Source organism: Nanorana parkeri, unplaced genomic scaffold (genome assembly GCF_000935625.1).
Source record: "Nanorana parkeri isolate BGI_ZX_2015 unplaced genomic scaffold, ASM93562v1 scaffold1031, whole genome shotgun sequence".
Taxonomy (NCBI): domain Eukaryota; kingdom Metazoa; phylum Chordata; class Amphibia; order Anura; family Dicroglossidae; genus Nanorana; species Nanorana parkeri.
The window spans coordinates 414,663-432,987 of NW_017307299.1; the positions used below are offsets into that span (position 1 = coordinate 414,663).

At 42.2% G+C, this 18,325-nt stretch overlaps 1 protein-coding gene across 5 annotated transcripts in view; it reads right to left on the reverse strand.

The window, feature by feature from the left end:
- REPS1 (RALBP1 associated Eps domain containing 1) overlaps positions 1 to 18,325 on the reverse strand; it is a 67,995-nt gene that overhangs the window by 21,885 nt on the left and 27,785 nt on the right. For 3 of the 5 annotated variants that reach the window (XM_018567336.1, XM_018567338.1, XM_018567339.1), the window contains exons 6-9: positions 12,368 to 12,530; positions 9,171 to 9,234; positions 8,916 to 9,070; positions 3,967 to 4,085 (exon numbers count right to left, since the gene is read on the reverse strand). In XM_018567336.1, the coding sequence (XP_018422838.1) occupies positions 3,967 to 4,085; positions 8,916 to 9,070; positions 9,171 to 9,234; positions 12,368 to 12,530 (501 nt within the window). Of the gene's footprint in view, positions 1 to 3,966; positions 4,086 to 5,331; positions 5,335 to 8,915; positions 9,071 to 9,170; positions 9,235 to 12,367; positions 12,531 to 18,325 lie in introns of all 5 variants that reach the window. The other 2 variants (XM_018567337.1, XM_018567340.1) reach the window with 1 other exon arrangement.

Genomic DNA, 18,325 nt, shown 5'->3' on the forward strand with positions numbered 1-18,325 from the left:
TTTCTTTCTCTTCTCAGACGGTTGGGACTGTTTGGGTGAGCAGCCTGAACTAGGTTATGTCCAAGGCTAGGATCAGTTCAGGCCTGAACATCCATCTGATAAAAATGGGAGAATGAGTGAACAGAAAACCAGTTGGCAGCCTTGCAAATGTGGGAGACATTTGCTTGTTACTGAAAAGCCCAAGAACCACGCAGACCTCGTAGAGTGCGCCTTGACAGAAGAGCGTGAAACCCAATCCTTAAGAGCCTAAGCTTGGGGACATGCTAGTACGATCAGCTCTGCCTAAGCCACTGAGAAACTGTGGAAGAAGCAGTTTCCCCCTATGGGAACTATCAGTAATGACAAAGAAAAAGTCTTTATGATGTAAGCAGTGAGTACAAAGTAAACACTCAGAGCACAAACTACATTCAGGCAATAGAGAAAGATCTCCTTCTGATGAACTGGAGCCAGGTGAAAGGCTGGCACTACCTTAGGTAGAAAGGAAGTTCTGGGCATCAATATTACCTTCTCCTTGTGTAAGACCAGAAAGGTCTTTACATGATTAAGATGCAGAGGCAACCTTTTTGAAGTGCTTGTCAGGAGTTGCATCCACCCGGGCCAGTCGGGAGCTATGAGGATCACTGGAATGCCCTCCATCTCGATCCTTTGAGACAGACATGGAAGGAGTTTCAGGGGAGGAAATGTGCAGACCAGGGTGTACTGATCCTACAAAGCCACCAATTAATTCAATGATTCCATTAACCCCTTCGTGACTGACGACGTACAGTGTACGTCGCCAGCATCACCCTGTAACTGGAGACAAACCTGTTTAGTTTGTTGTTGAACCACGAGGTTCACAGTTCCGCAATCCACATATGTGACAGGTCCTGGAACAACTTCAGGGTGAAGGTACTATTTCCCCAGGCCCAATCGCTGCTGGATGAGGAAGTCTGCCTGACAATTGTCCAAGTCAGGGATGTAAGCAGCAGCAGACAGGATCTGAATGTGAAGTTATGTCCTGGATCTGTAACGCTCTTGCCACGACAAGACTTCTGGTTCCTGGTGGTTAACGTATGCAACTGCTGTAGCGTTATCCAATGAGACCTGGATCAGATGACCCTCGAGCGGACAGTTCCCATATTGTAGGAACAAATTACTCCAAGTTCCAGAATGTTGATTGGGAGACTACAGTCCTCCAATGCCTCAATTACCCTCATCATATGGATAGGCTAAGATTCATCATGAAGGTCTTAAAAAAAAAAATGGAAGGATTTCCAAACTCCAGGGTAGGATTCCTGCCAGGCACAACCTATCCTTTGGTACAAGACAAATCTTGCTGCCCAAGGACTGGACTGGCTTGTTGCATAACTAAATGTGTTACAGGAGCCTGGAGTGCGTTTGGGCTAATGGGCCTCCCTCGAAGGAGGCTACCATCAACCCCAGGGCTATGCAGAAGCATAGAACTCTAGCTTGCAGCCCCTTGAAACCACCTCCCACACGCAAGCGTTTGAGATGCTGGTTTTCAAAGTGTCCAAAAGGCTACCAGACATCTTTGGAAAGTGTGTAACTTTTAGTTTATTTGGGGAAACTATTTTTTTTCCACTTAACTTTATTGCTATCAGATAAGAGGGCTAAGAACCCCCCCTCTGTGATAGCAAAAGATGTGGCAGGACCTCTTTATGGAGACATCAGGGGTCTCCAAGACCCCAATGTCATCTAGGACCCCCTGAAGAAGCTGACGAAGCAGAGATCTGCTTCATCAGCTTCTCTCCAGCGTCTGAAGCTGGAGAGCGACACAAAAATGTGGAAGTGATGTAATATACACCACTTCCGCATTCTGGCAGCGGAGAGGGCACCGGAGGGAGCTCGTGTAAAGCCGACTGTCGGGTTTACAGTAGAAGCGATTCTGGCGGCTCAGCGGCCGCCAGATCGCTTCTACGGGACAAAAACATTTTTTTAAAATTAACATAAATTAAATGTAAAAATAATTTTAAAAAATGTTTTTAAAGTCCCCGCCCCCGCGAGTCTTCATGTAAACACGCATCTGGGGTGCGTCTACGTATGAAAACGATGAACACGCTACACATGTTTGGTATCGCTGTGCACGCCAGAGTGAGAGCAATAAGTCTAGGCCCAGTATTTTTGGGTATCTCTAAACTGATGACCTGTGGGGGCTTTTGAAGCGTTGTTTATGGACTTTTTGGAGTACTGAATTTTGTCGCCGTTTCACGGACGCACACGATTTTTATCCTGGGCATGTTGGGTATCTATTTACTCGTAATCTCATATTTTATATTCTATTAAACAAATGGGTATTTTATTGTGTTTTGGGGCATTAAAGTACATTTTTCACGAAAGTTTGGTGTTTGATAAGGAGTTCCGCTAATATCGTGCAACATAAAAATGTGCAACTTCCACCATTTTATTCTATAGGGTCTTGGCTTTCAGAAAATATATAAAGTTTGGGGGTTTTAAGTAATTTTCAGGCCTAAAATGTAAAAAAAAAAAGGCCTCAGTCGTGAAGGGGTTAAAATCTATCTTTCAACAACAGCCCAGCCAAGAGAGAGAAACAAAATTCCAGTCAATTGGAAAATAGGAGAAGATATCAATGTGTCTAGGCAGACTTCATGGAATCAGACTTCTAAAAGGTAAATTCAATTTTTATACTGAGGTTTCACAGCTGCAATCCAGTGAAATCTATAAAAGAGCTATGACACGAGAGAAGGATCAATAAAGAGCCTACTACAGCCTTTATGCATAGGTACTCTTTAACCCCTTCGTGACGGGAGACGTACACTGTACGTCCAGCCACAAAGGGACCAAATGACTTGTCACGTACACTGTACGTGACGAGTTATTTGCTGCTTTAGAGGGCTGTTAATCGCTGAGAATCAGCTTTTAACATTCATTAATGGATGCCCTTACTACAGAGGCATTCATTAATGAAAGGGTTAACCTTTTTCAGACACCCGATACCTTAATATCGGGTGTCTGAGAGTCAAAGCAAAGCGGACACAGATGCCGGCTTTTGCCGGCATTCTGACAGCTCGTATAGATCGAGAGATATCTCTCTCAAGCTATACTGTTTTTTTTTTTTCTTTCATGAATAGATACAAAATGTGTCTATTCCTACAATGTATCTATTCCTGGAAGAAGAATGTTTGTTTGCTGATCGTTGTTGCAACAATCAGAAAACATTTAGTAACAGCTGAATCCTGAACTGCTGCAGGATCAGTGTCACTAACTTATTATCGGCTGTTCTGAAGTTTGAAGCAGCCTGATAATAACCAAAAATTTATTAATTTATCATGCAGTAACAGTGAGATTAATTCACAAAATCTGCTTGATATAATTAAATAAATAAAATAACATTTTTAAGTTAAAAAAAAAGTGAAAAGTGTAAAAAAAATAAAAAAATGTGTAAAAAATAAAATAAAATAAGGGACAAATAAATGAATGTATTTATTGCAATTTTTTTAGCTGTGCTGGTTTTGTAAAAAAAATACTACAAATCAAAACTGGGAAAAAAGTGTTTTTTTTAAACGGTTTTTTCCTCTTTTTTTATATTTTATTTGTCCTAAGTGAGGCGTTAGACGCACATATGTGATATAAATATGTAGCCCTATCTGTCCTCTAAAAAACAATATATAATATGTGTGGGTGCACTTTGTAAGAAAGTATATTACTGACGTGGAAGAATCACACAGCAAAAATGTCAAAAGTGTGTCAGTCATTTACGAACAGAAACTAAAAACAAGCTCAGTCATGAAGGGGTTAATGGGATATCAAAGAATAGCAAGGGTTACTTTAAGCCATTCTTCATCAGGCTCCAGGGAGTTCATCTGAGGAGGATGCAAAATGGACCAGTTTAACAAAACCAGGAACTATTAGTGCAGTAACCATAGTAAACAGATAGTTCTTCCATGATGATATTATTTAGAAAAAGCAAGTGGGGAAGGGGGGGGGAGTCACATTAACACATCTTACCTCACTATTTTGGTTCATCTCAGGCCATGTCTGATTCAAAGATGGCATTGAAGGAGATTTACTAGGAGGAGGTTCTGTTGGAGAACTTGTATAGCCCACATCACTGGACTCATCTCCAGCTAAGCCAAAAAATAAATAAATATATCAACACTCATTCCAATCTTTGATACAGTCTTCATTGTTATTTAAATATGATCAGGAAAGAGAATGCATTCCATAAAAACTGGTACTCAGGACATGTATTTCAAATCTGTTCATGTGATCACAACTGAAAGAGCAAGTATAGGATACAAATGTGTATAGTATGACTTGTTGCCATGCACTGAGAATTGGTTGAGAAAAACTGCATTAAACACGCACATAAAACCCCACAACAATAACAGTAAAACGCCATGGTTGTTCTATTTCTTAAAATGTTAGTTGCCTGGCTCTTTTGCCAATTTAATGGCTTTAATACTTTGGATTTCTTACCTAATACAGGTATTCAGCTAAGAAACGTTAAGAGTTACAGCCAAACTTGGTATGTTGTGTGTGGTGGGCTGCTGCAAAGTTAAAAAAAAAAAAAAAACATACCTTGCAGAACATCGGCTCCTACACAAGTCTCAGCTATCATGCATTGCGGGGAGTCAGGGATGCAACTTAAGCAGTGCAGTTCTCCAGTCGCATCCCCGTCAAAAGTATATATATATATATATATTTGTATTGTTTATTTTTTATCAATTTACAAAATGGAAAGTGAGTGAACAGAATTAAAGTAAATCAAATAAATATTTGGTGTGACTACCCTTAGGCCTTGTTCACACCAAATGCAGAGCAGATCCGGTCAGGTTTCTGCACACGCAGTGCAGTGGGTTGTGCCGCGTTTTGGACGCATTTTTGATGCGTTCCGGGCCGGATTTGGTAAAAAAATAAATATTTTTTTAAAGTTTAACATGGGCTTTCAGGCACTTGCATGCGTTTTTTATGCATTTTTGATGCGTTCCAGAGCAGGTAAAATAGGGCTTGCCGCAGTTTTTTCACCTGCTCTGGATCTGGTCTGGATCTGCACGCTGCGATGTGAACTGGAGGTCAAAATACCATAGGAATACATTGGACGCAGTTTTGATCCGGTCTGCACCTGCTCTGGTCTGGATCTGCACGCTGCGATGTGAACTGGAGGTCAAAATACCATAGGAATACATTGGACGCAGTTTTGATCCGGTCTGCACCTGCTCTGGTCTGGATCTGCTCCGCGCTTGGTGTGAACAAGGCCTTAGGCTTCAAACCAGCATCAATTCTTAAGCTGGCCATACACCTTACAATTATCTGTAGATTTTCTGCAGACTTTTGTCTTGCGATGGTTGTAAGGTAATTAAAAAAACGTACGATCTGTCTATCTTTGACAGGCAGATCGTACTTGCGATAATCGCAAGCCCGCCCCGCTGAGGGGCGGGCTTCTGATGACCGCAATACTGAACGGGCAGTGTGCGCTTGAGCACACCGGCCCGTCTGGCTTTTTTGATGCACACCCGCCGAAAATCGGACGATTCTCGGCGGGTTTTCGAACATGTTCCTAAGATAAAAGTTGTGCGACCTTACAGTAGTAGAGGTCGCACAGCTCCCACACACCTTACGATAATCGTACGATCGCGGGATTTCCCGCAATTATCGTAAGGTGTGTGGGCACCTTTACACTTGCACAAAGTCAGGGATTATGTAGGATTAGATTCAGGTATATGATTAACCAATTATACCAAGCAGGTGCTAATGATCATCAATTTCATGGGTAGGTTGAAACACAGTCATCAACTGAAAAACAGCTGTGTAGGAGCCTTAAAGCTGGGTGAGGAACAGGCAAATTTTGCTACTAAGGTGAGGTTGTGGCAGACCATTTCATGTCCCAGGTCATATACCAGGGCACAGCAATAAGACACAAGGTAGTTATACTGCATCAGCAAGGTCTTTCCCAGGCAAAGACTTCAAAGCAGACTGGGGTTTCAAGAAGTGCTTCAAGAAGCACAAAGAAACAGGCAACGTTGAGAACCGTAGACTCAGTGGTCAGTCAAGGAAACAATGCAGCAGATGAAAGACACATCATGCTTGCCTCCCTTGGACATCCGAAGATGTCCAGCAGTGCCATCAGCACCAAACTGGTAGAAACCAGTTCTTTGTAGAAATATGTAGCAAAATGAAACATTTGTATCATTGTAATAAAAACATTGTATCAGACTTCTGATTGTTCTAAGAACATCAGAAGTCTTTAGTGGCATCTGAATCTGACATGCTGCAGATTCACTCACTAAGGTTATTATTGGCTGCTCCTAAGTTTTAAATCAGACCAATAATAACCAAAAATCGTAAAAAAATAATTAAATGATCAAGCAGTCATAGTGGCTGCTTAATATAATAGACAAAAACTAAGTGGGAGAAAAAAAAGATTAAAAGTATAAAATAAAAAGTGTAAAGAAATAAAAATAATTTCACAAAATAAAAATCCTATATACAAATATATTTTATCCTACAATTATTACACAATCTAACCCCTTACAATGAAAATCTGCAGCGGAGCTGCAGCTTTTTTTCTCGCCCTAAGGGGTTTATTTTTCTATTTAACACCCTCATAATGGCATTGTTCAAAGTATTAAAACAAATAATTATCCACGCTATAGTGCTCTACCCCAAACTCCTCAATAACACCCTTATTGACAGCTGCAGAGATAGAGAGACGCTATATAAATTTATCCCACAATATATTAATACAAAAGACACTGCGCTATCTCTAATCATTACTATAAACCTCTAAGTGCATATCATTTGTGACAATATATACAAAATGTTCACTCCAACTTGTATACAGACATTCCTCGGTTACCGACTTACCTGCTTTGCGACCACTCGCACTTACGACGGACCGGCGAGCGACCTCCGACCTCGCGCGTCAGCGCGACGTGTCGTCGGTGGAAGTGACGTCCTCCGATTTTCACTGCGGGTCCCGGTAAGTATTTTAATTGCCCGATGTACAGTACACTGTTCGGTACTATACATCTGCAACGCTATACAGTACTGTACTAATGCAGTACAGTACCGTATAGAGTTCCTCACTTAACGACCAATTCGTTTAACGACCTGGTCGTAGGAACGGAACTCGGTCGTTAAGTGAGGAATACCTGTATAGCCATATAGAAATATTCCCAAGAATGATGTAATCCAAAATGAATGTGATGAAATCCTTGTGTTCACTTTCTTTATATTATCAGTGAGTGAAATAATCATTCCATATAAAGTTCCACAATCACTGGTGACTTCTGTGCTTCAATTCATCGTCAATTATTCAACAGTGATCCACCTCCAGGTATCTGGTGAGTGTGCTAGTGTTTGTGCACCTGGAGGTGGATCACTGGTGAATAATTGACGATGAATTGAAGCTCAGAAGTCACCAGTGATTGTGGAACTTTATATGCAATGATTATTTCACTCACTGATGTAATATAAAGAAAGTGAACACAAGGATTTGTATTCTGTATATAGGTCACAAATTATATGCACTTAGATGATTGTTCAAAGTATATCGCTGTCACTAGGTGTGACAGTTACAGTGACCTTGAAGGTCACCTAACTTAACCACTGTAAGGCCCCATTCACACGTAGCGATTTATGGCGCGATTTCCGCCGCGATATCGCGCATTTTTGCTGCGCAATATCGCGAGAAGTCGCTGGCTAATGCTATTCAATGGTCGCAAGTCGCTTCTACAGGACCCTTTTTTCGGCGGATTTTGCTTTTTTCGAATGGAGCCCGACGGAGAAGGTCGCGCTACGGTCGCTGGAACGTCGCCCCGAAAGTCGCGCTATCCCGGCCGCGCCGATCCGCTGCAAAAGGTATGTTGCTACGTGTGAATGGGGCCTTAGGTTTTAGAGAAAAAAAAAAAAATTGTTAGCTTTTTGTTTTTAGGCCCAGAAGTACAAAACAAATTCCCCAATCCTAGGGATGTGAGGCGTTTCCAAATAAAGGACAAATAAATGAATTTATTTTAATGCATTTTTGTTAAAATCTGTACTATTTTTCTATAAAACAATAAATCAAAACTGGGGAAAGGGTGTTTTACGGTTTTTCCTTTTTTATATTTTTCTTTCATCCTAAGTGAGGCGTTAGGGCTATGTATTTATATCACATATGTGTGCTATTCTGTCCTCTAAAAAAACAATATATAATATGTGTGGGTGCACTTAGTAAGAAAGTACCGTATTTTTCGCTCCATAAGACGCACCTTTTTCCCCCCAAAAGGATAGGGAAAATGTGCCTGCGTCTTATGGAGCGAATCCCGAGGCCCGAGACATGCAGTTTTGGGGCGCCGAGCGAGTAGTAGGAGCCACTGCTAGTTTAATACGAGTGATCTAATGAGATCACTCGTATTAAAGCCGAGCAGCGGCGATCGTATTCAGCAGTAGGAGCCACTGCTTGTTTAATACGAGTGATCTAATGAGATCACTCGTATTAAAACCGAGCAGCGGCGACGATGGAGATCACCATAGAGCAGACGAAGAACGGACTTTCTTTGTCTGCTCTGTGTGATCACTGAGACCGTGGCGCTGTAATCACAGCGCCACCTGTCTCAGCGGTCACTAACTGCAGCTTCTGTCACAGCTTCTGTCATAGAAGCTGTGTCAGAAGCTACAGTCTGTCGAGTGCTCCATAAGGCGCGCCGGACCTCCCTGCGTCCTATGGTCCGGTGCGTCTTATGGACCGCAACATACGGTATATTACTGCCATGTGGAATCACACAGCAAAAATTTGAAAAGTGTTTCAGTCATTCAGGAACAGAAACTGAAAAAAAAAAAATAGGTCATTAGGGGGTTAAATTCACTGGCCCATTAAAAATTCATAGTGCCAGTAGACTTCATGAACACAAACCCAAAGAATGAAAAGAAAAGTAAGCATCAAAATAGCATTACCAAAGTTAAAGGGAAATTACCTGCAGAGTCCTCTAAATCTATAAGTTTAGGCATCAGGCTTTCAGGCAATTTTTCTGGCAATTCATATCCATTTTTTCTAGCCACTACAAGATGAAAAGCAGCACAGAATTCATCCAAAGTCAATGCCCCATCTTTGTCAAAATCTGACAGTTCCCTGAAGAAAAAAAAAAAAATATTCTGAAAATATATTCAAAAACTAAAATATATTTAAAAGTTGTTATTATATACAGCTTAGACAGAAAATAAACACTTACCATATATGAGAAAGTTCTGGGATAGGCAGCTTAGATTTTGTAAAGAATTCTTTTGCAGCAGATCCTAGAATGGAAGATAGGTATAGTTTCTATATATATTCCACATTCATAACATTACTAAAAACAGAAATTAAAAACAAAAGAAAAAAGGAAAAATACATAACTAAAGCACTTCCCTGCATCATGAGCAGTTCAAAACCGACAATTCAAAACCGACAATTATCAAATTTGTTACATACTATGTTTAAAACAAGCCCTCACTGACATCTATAGCTGTAGGCACCTTGGAAAAATTCACCCTCAAATTTTTAAGAAAAAAAAAAGCATTGTTTCCTTTTACTGGACCTGTTCTCTCCAGCCGGCGTGTTTTGCGCCATATAACGTGCACTGGTGCGTTTTGCAGCACTGTTCTATGCACTGTCACATACATTTTTATTAAAAACCAACAAAAACTCACTGCATCCAACTTTACACACTGCTGCGTATTGCAATGTGCTGCGGTGCACTGAAATGCAGTGTCTTACATTGTGTTTCATGGGCACGGAGCCTGTGTCGATCAATGCAGATCAATGGACCTGGTGTGAACGAGCCTTAGAACAGGACTTTTGTCGTACCTATGAAATCATTTTTCTGGAGTATATTACAGGACACAGGGAGCTACTTCTGCAACCAATGAGTTATGCAGCTACCATTAGGTTATTGGACACTGGCAAATCAAAGCTGTAAGGAAAACCCTGTATAACCCCTTCCAATCTCCAGGATACTGATCAGCAGTCAAGATTCCTCAGATGACCAGAACCGAGAGGCTTTCCAGCACTCCTTCCCATCATGAGTACCTTCCAGACCATCGGGAGGAAGGACATCCGGTACTCCATCTTGTTTCCAGATGGTGTGGGCTTGGAGGGTCAGTGTACCTGGCTAGTGCTCGATAACAGCAGAGTATTTTCCAGTATCCCAGGTCACAAGTCCCCAGTCTCCAACCAAACCTATAGTATGTCTATAGTCTGTAGTGTAAAGGAATTCAAGTGGCTTGCACAGTCCTGACCTTAACCCTACTGAGCACCTATAGGGTTAATAGGAACGCCAATGGTGAGCCAGGTCTTCTCGTCCATCAATACCTGACCACACACATGCTCATTTTCGGCTGAATTAACACTTATTCTTACAAATACAACCCAAAATATATTATCCAGCCCAGATTCAATTTTTGTCTGCTGAAAAAAAAGGGGTATCCTCACCTAATCTTTGGAACTCGCTGGCTCTTAGACCGACCCCTGGAGCCTCTCTACCCCTCTGCTGCAGCAGTCATGTTCTATACGGTGTATAGGACATGGAATGCCGAGGGACATACCATTGTTGCAGCGGAGGAGACACGCTTCAGGGACCCGAGTAGCTGTCAGCCGACTACGTGGTTTGGTTGAGCATACAATAATTTTTTAGCACCTAGATACAAATGACCACTTAACCCTAGCAGTGCGGAAGTAGCCCCACTGCAAGGGTTAAGAAAAATTCTGCTATAAGAGGGCTGAAAATCTGAAGTGAGGGAGTCCCAGGGCAGACTGCAAAATCACAGGACTAGTAGCTACTCTTTTCTTAATATATAAACCAAAAGAAAAACTTTAGTTTCTAAGCAGCAGGTTCACGGTGACAATTGGTTGATTGGATAGCCACTGATCAGTGACTGAATGTTATAGAAGTTGCACTTAATCCAGAATTAAAAATAAATGATTCCATACTGCAGAATGATGCTACAATAAAACTGCTACGTGCAGAAAACCGTTTAAAATTTCTCTGGACAAAACTGATCAAGCAAATGTTAAAATGTAGACAGTGTATAGAAGCCTTGTTCTGCATTTTCTGGACCCACAAGGGTACTATTTTTTCCAGACACAGATAATAAAAATGTAAGCTATTTCCGCAGATTTTATTTAACGTTCATAGAGGAAGATCCAGTGTATTGTGAAGGTGATTTTTGTCTATTCGTTCCCATAAAAGACATCTGTCTTTTGAAAGACATAACTGTCAGCAATGCTGTTATTGCCTTTTATTTGCTCAAAATCGATTTCTGACTTCTAAACTCATTTTTCCCCGTTATACTTAACACTAGTATGCATTTTGTTCTAAATTTCCAATGAAGCAATTTAACTGTTTGGACCCCGAATTAAAGTACTGCATGTTAAAACTACTTTGGATCTTGTTAACCCTATAAATGTCATCGACATAAGACGGAACAGTACCGCTTCCATCTGACCAGGTCAGTATGCCTTACATTGGATGCATTCACCTTTCAGCTATACTATCATAATCACTTCAGCAACCATGAAATTATAACAGACTCTTCTGTGTAAATGAATAGCTGTCATTAGAGGCTAACAAGCCATTGATAGCATTTTTTTCAAAATCAAGTCCCTCCCTACTGACAACGCCGCTATTGTCGCTCTCATCTGTCCCTCCCTGCCGCTCAACTTTCCCCGCTGGGCTACAACAATCTGCCCCCCTCCATGTCCTGTCCGATCCTTGCTGCAGTTCCCCCGCCTGTATCGGGCAGAAACAGGGGAGAGCAAGGGAACACAGAGCAAAGCATACCGTCAGAGCTCAGCGGGGAGGATCGAGAGACAGGGAGGAATGTTACAGGTGAGGCTGTGATATGAGGATGGTGAGCGGAGGATCAGTAAACGCGTCATATTTACAGAGAGACAACAATAGGTCAACAGCGATTGGATTGGACTTCTCAAACTCAAAGCCATGTCCTAATGACACCATCTAATAGCAACTCTAGTGCAAGACCCTAAGCAGGTGAGAGGCTGTTGCTTTGGATTAAGCAAATGATTTAGGATCAATGAAGTACCAATAAAAGGTACTTTCAGGCAACAAATATACTCATTTATCTGCCTCAGTCTTACCAGATGGGTTCAGTGTAATGCCAATTGCTGAATTAATCACCAACATGATACTTATATTTTAAGCGCTCACAGGCAGGGCCCTCCCTACCATCTTGTCTTGAATTCTATTGTAATTTCTTCCTTATATTGTTAAGCGCTGCACAAACTGTTGGTGCTATATAAATCCTGAATAATAATAATAAATAATATTACACTGTCCACAGCTTTCTAATGAAATACACAAATCATACAAAAAAAAAAAAGAACACTGGTAAAAATAACCGGAAAGCAGTAGGGAAGTATGTTCATTCTTACCTGGAATAAATCCATTGAGGTCAGGCTGGATATTTTTGAACTGATTTACATAATACTGTCTTTGTTCATCAGTGATCTTCCAGGGATCATCATAACTACTGGATTGTCTACGAATTTCATTTGCAGTGGTGGCAGATGCCAGAGTGCACACAGTTGTCTGGTCCTAGAATTAGAAATTAATGCTTTCCTCAGTTCAAATCAAAATAGATTTATTCTCAATGTCCTTCAACAGAAGTTTCAACTGCATATGCCAGGAGGTAATATAATCATTTCCAACTTTCATAACAAATGTAACTTACACAATGGATTATATAAAATGTAAATGTCAAATGGATAAATAAAGCAGGCAGTGAATAAAAGCTACACAATATTAAATCACTGCAGCAAAACACAGCAACTGACAACATATCTGATTTAGTTCTAATTTTAAGCTAAATTAGAATCTAAATCCAATAGATTATAGTGTTTACTATATCTAAAACATTTCAGCTTGGGAAGGATCCTGGTAGGCTGGACCTCCACCACTTTCCTTTATCCTTTTGGGACTGTGAAAGTGAGGTCTTCATACTTAAATTCTAAACTCGGTCAGCCTGCAGCAGCCTTTACAAGGAAATCTTACACTGCGCAGAAGGCACTAATGTGAAGTGAGGCTTGCTTGGTATTGCAATGGCTGTGACGCACTCAGTCATGGTATAAACATAAAACTTCTAGAAGAACGCTGCAAAAAAACATGAGTTGATTACCTGATAACTCTGTTTCCAGGAATCTTCCAGGACAGCCATCGAGATATAGGCTCCGCCTGCCTGCAACAGGAAACACATCAACCACATATTAGAACTAGAAAGGGAATCAAATCTCTAAATATAACCTGCTATATTCCTTTACGTTTCATAAAGCTAGGAGCAGTCAAGATACAAAATGTAGTGATCTACTAAACCAGACAACCAGAAAAATCTGCCTGTGCCTTAAGACTAAAGGTTAAGGTGTACGTTTAATAAACCGTGATAAAACTAGCTTTTTCACGAGTTAACTTTACTCAGCAGATCACTTTGTTTTACTCGGCTGCACAGAGGATGTTTAATAACCTGCGAAAAGAAAACTTATCACACGAAACAGCTGTGAAAGGCTGAGATAAGTCGTCACGGTGATCAGTAGAGAATCTACAATCCTCCTGACAGGATCGTAGTTTACTCTGCCAAACCACCCAATAACAATATTACAAAGCACCTCTATAGCAAAATGCAACAGTTATTTCTCCATTAAAATGATGGAAATTGCTAAAAAGCAGGATTTACATGTTCTGATTCGTTCAGCATGTACCAGTACAAAAACATGAATCAAAATAAAAGCTGTTCTCTACTTTTCTCCCTTTATTAAACAGGTACATTCCCATTACTTTCTGTGTACTTATCACCAGGATGAGAAGAGGTGAGATATTTCAGTTCCTACCTGACTTATCACGGGTTATTAAACACCATTTTCTAGACTTTTCACTTTGCTAAGGTGAGAAAAGCCTTCTCACTGCTTATCACACTCTTTCACAGTTTATTAAACGTACACCTAAGTGGGAAAAGTGCTGCATCTATAAATTAACAGCGGTGACATACTGAGGAGGAGTGACCTACGGCAGTTGTTTCACAATCATATAATGACTGTTACAGGCATAAACAGTAATGAGGCCCATTTTTTTTGTAATGGCAAAATCTTCTTTATCCTGTACTATGCCCAATTATACTGTAAAATCTTGCCTCTATTTCCCCCAGTAATTGAATTATTTTTTTTATGGGAAGACAGTAAGTGGAATGAAGTGTCTTTCTCTATTTATACTTCATGCCATCTTCAGTAGTGATTTCTTCACACCAAATGGTAAAGTCCAGCTTAAATTGATTGATCATTTTCATGTACCCTTATTCATTACATTCTAGCAAAAACAGTTTCTCCAAAGCAGCTTAATAAGTTAAATTGTTGCAATTGATATTTTACATTAAAAAAGAGCAGGATTTTTGACTTACTGGTAAAATAGTAAAATCCATTTCTTGAAATACAGTATAGGATACGGGCAATTCATAGACGACTGCATAATATGCAGGTATCAGGTGACTGGATGCAGTGCCCTCATTTAACCCCTCCCACTCCAGGAAATCGTGTTTTTTTTTATCAACAGAGGATATAGAGGGGAGGTTGTCGTGTTCAGTACAGTACCCCAAGAAATTGATTTTACTGGCAAGTCAAAAATCCTGCTTTCTTGATCATATAGTACAGGACACAGGCAATTCATAGACGACTGGAACGTCCACAAGCAATGCCCTGAGGGCTGGGAAAACAGAAAAACAACAGGCCGATTAAATAATAAAAAAAAGGCAAAACCCCAATTCAGATTTCAGTCTGTAGCACCTTATGGGCAAAACTTACTTCAGCAGAGGCAGAAATATCCGTATGAACAAAAGACCAGGTGGCCTTACAAATCTAACACAGATCCCGAATAGCTAAAGCCCAACAGGTACTGACACATCTAGTAACTGAACCATTACAGGGAAAAGGTGGAATCTTACACTAGACAGAGTAAGCATGTAAGATTACCTGTCTAATTCACCTAGAAAAAGGCAAAGATGCAGGGAGCCCCATGTAAGGTCCTGTAGGAAGGAAGAATGAGATGCAGGGAGCCCCATGCAAGGTCCTTTAGGAAGGAAGAATGAGATGCTGGGAGCCCCATGCATGGTCCTTTAGGAAGGACAAAGAGAATCCGATTGTTGGAAGGAAGCTGGAACCAAAACAAAGTCCACAATGGGGATGGGTAAAACTAATATCTGTCCCTTGCCCCTCAGGCCTAACTGGAAAGAAAACAGTCCAGATTGGAAAAAGGCTAACACTTGTCCCATGGAGTAAGTCTGAGAACGAAGCTGTAGCTGTTCACACCAGGCTAACAAGCCTTCCTGGCACCATAGTACACTTCCTGGCCTGCAACATGGTGGGGGTAACAGAGTCCCAACAGGCCTCTCTCCCATAGAACCCGGGTTTCAATAGCCAACCAATCAACCGAGAAGCAGGATGAAACCACAAATCTTGAGAAACAAGTCAGTCTGGAAGTGGCCATGGAGGGTCTGCCAGCATACCAAGGATGTCCACCTAAGGATGTCCACCTACCCCACTCTTCTGGGCCAGTTTGAACGATCACTGGAAAACCTTCCAACTGGATCCTGCGATGAAGACAAGGAAGAATCTTGACAACTGTGCAGTCTTGTGATGTGACTAATACATAAGACTGAAACGTGACTTTCTACCCAAGACAGTATCAGATCTGGCCCTGGCTACATGCTGCAGAGAGTGGCTTCTGGTTCCACCTCGGTGGTTGTTGCAAGGCAAACCGCTTTTAACTCCTAAACGTTGCTCGGCTGTCTGGATTCCCTCAGCAAGTAGGTCCCTTCTCGAGAATGATTTCCTAGATCCCTCACCAAATCGGAAATCAACCACGATAGTGAGATCCTTGCCTTAGCTGACAGATGCATGGGGCCCATCTAGAGAAGAAGTCTGCTTGTCCTGTTCTTCCAGAATGCTCAGTTGTAGCATACTGGAAGAGAATTGAAAGTAGGCAACTGAGTGAAGGTACCACACCTGGGACTGCAGAATCAGCAAATTCTCCTGGGGAAGAAACATTCTGCCCTGGGCCGTGTCCAGGAGGAACCCCAGGAACTCTAATTGTTCCTGGGGTTCAGGAACCCTGAACCCCTCCGACTCAGGGTTCAGGAACCCTGAACCCCTCCGACTCAGGGTTCCTGCAGAGGAAGATCGCTCCGAGAATGGAGGGGGGCAGAGCCAACACCCTGGTAAAAACCAGCGTAGCTGTGGTCAGACCAAAGAGTAGCTTCACAACTGAAAGTTATAGTATTTCAAAGCAAAACAGACATCATTGATGAGTAGGGACATTTGGCACATGCAGGTAGGTATCCTTGATGCCCATTGATGCAATCTCCCTGAAGGAGGAAGGCAATTATGAAGCAAACAGATTCCATACAGAACTTGCATACCTGCAAGAACTGGCTAAGTGACTCCAGGTTCAGGATGGGCTGTACTCTCCCATTGCACTTGGGAACGGAGAACGAATTGGAGTAGAACCCTCCAATCCCTGGACATCTCAAACCCAGATGACTGCAAAGGCAAACACACGTGCCCCTACTTGTACAAGTAGGGGCTCCCCCACATTAAGTCGAGGGCTTGGTACCAGGTTTCACAGCCTTGGAGGGACCAGAGCCTACATAAGATCAGTGGGGCCGTCTCAGACCTGAAGGTGGAGGCCCAAGAGGGACAAAGGATCTCTTCCTAGCCGGTCCTTATCCGGATCTAACTGACTGGTCAGACTAGTCTTGTCCTTCCGCTTGCAAAGCAAAAGAGCACTCTTCCCATCCGTGAGCTTCTTAGCGGAGCCTTCCCCAACAAATGCTCTCCTGCGAATGGAATTTTCTTCCAGCATTTCTTGTATGCTGGTTCCACCAACCAGGTCCTAGTTGAGAGAGCCAAAACAGGGCGTCAGCCAAAAGGTCCATGCAAAAGCTTATTATTCCTGGCAACAACTCCAGACCTCCTATAAGATTAGAACCCATCAGAATGGAACTAGGATCTTGTGCCATCTGCTTAGTCCAGACTGCTAGATTCTGACATACCCCCATTTAAGTCATGGTCGGCTGCAGGGCAGGCCAAAGCAGGACAGGGGGAGCCTTCAACAGGCATTCAAAAAGGCTAATCCACTTGCCTTTAGTGGCCAGGACACCCTCCGCTGGAACAGAGAGAGATCTGTTAAGGCAATAGATTGCAGCATTTACCTCTAGCACAACCCACTTCTTGAGGAACACTCTCCTGAGGGGTATTGCTGCCTAAAACATTTTTAGGTGAATACATATTTTGTTAGGATCTTGCCAGTCTGAGAAAATGTCCATAACCAAGGCATATGTGGGAAAGGTCTTAACAGGTCACTTTTTAAGGGGCACCCATACTCAGGGCCGGCCTTAGGCCTTTAGGCGCCCTGTGCGAGAAAGCTTTACAGCGCCCCTCAGTGACCACACCCTTTAGTGGCCACACCCCCAGTAACCACACCCATTTATCACCCAAGCGCCTGGCGACGGCAACCCGCCAATGCAGCAGTGCCGTTCGTCAGTTTTTTTTACTACGGGCGGACGGCAAGTGGTTAAAATTGCGCGCATCCGCAAAATCGCAAAAAATTACCATGAGCGGCCGCACTGCTCGCACACCCCTAAGGCCGGCCCTGCCCATACTAGTGACCTTGGGAAGATCATTTGCAGGTGGTTTCAATGCTAGGCATTCTCTGACATCATCAATGAGCAATCAATGGTGTCACACATCTTTGCATCACTACTGGTATTCACCTATTAGGACTCATGCCTGCGGCAATGAAAATACATGAGTCCAGGTGCACTCAGATGCAATTTCCAAATGCACCTGGAAGCATGCAATGCTTTTTCTGGACTTAATGCACACCAAGACAGTGTCCAGGTGCAAAAAGCCCAGCTTAGTTTAAACAAGAATTTTCTGTGTCATGGGACCTTTCAGCCTGGTTTTATGAGCTAAATGCACCTAAAGGCATTTATACTTCACAGATAACTCCTTCTACGTACAAGGCCTCAAGGTGGACAACTGACCCATAACACAGATATAGTGGCCACAAAGCCCTCTCTGCTATGGCATGAGGTACCCCTTATGAAGTGACACAGATATCAGAGGAGGGCAGGGAGCCCAGGGGTTGGCTATCAGACAGACCATCAGGTACAGAGACCCCAGGAGGAGTGATAGAATACTTCCCCTGCCCTAGAAGCTGCAGAAATTGCAATCCCTGGGCCCCCACCATGCCCCTTGTGTTTTTAGAACGTCCCACCAACACCAGATTCATAATATCCTTAGGAATGCAGGAACAGCGACCTTCCACAAGTAGGCAGCACCCTAACAGTC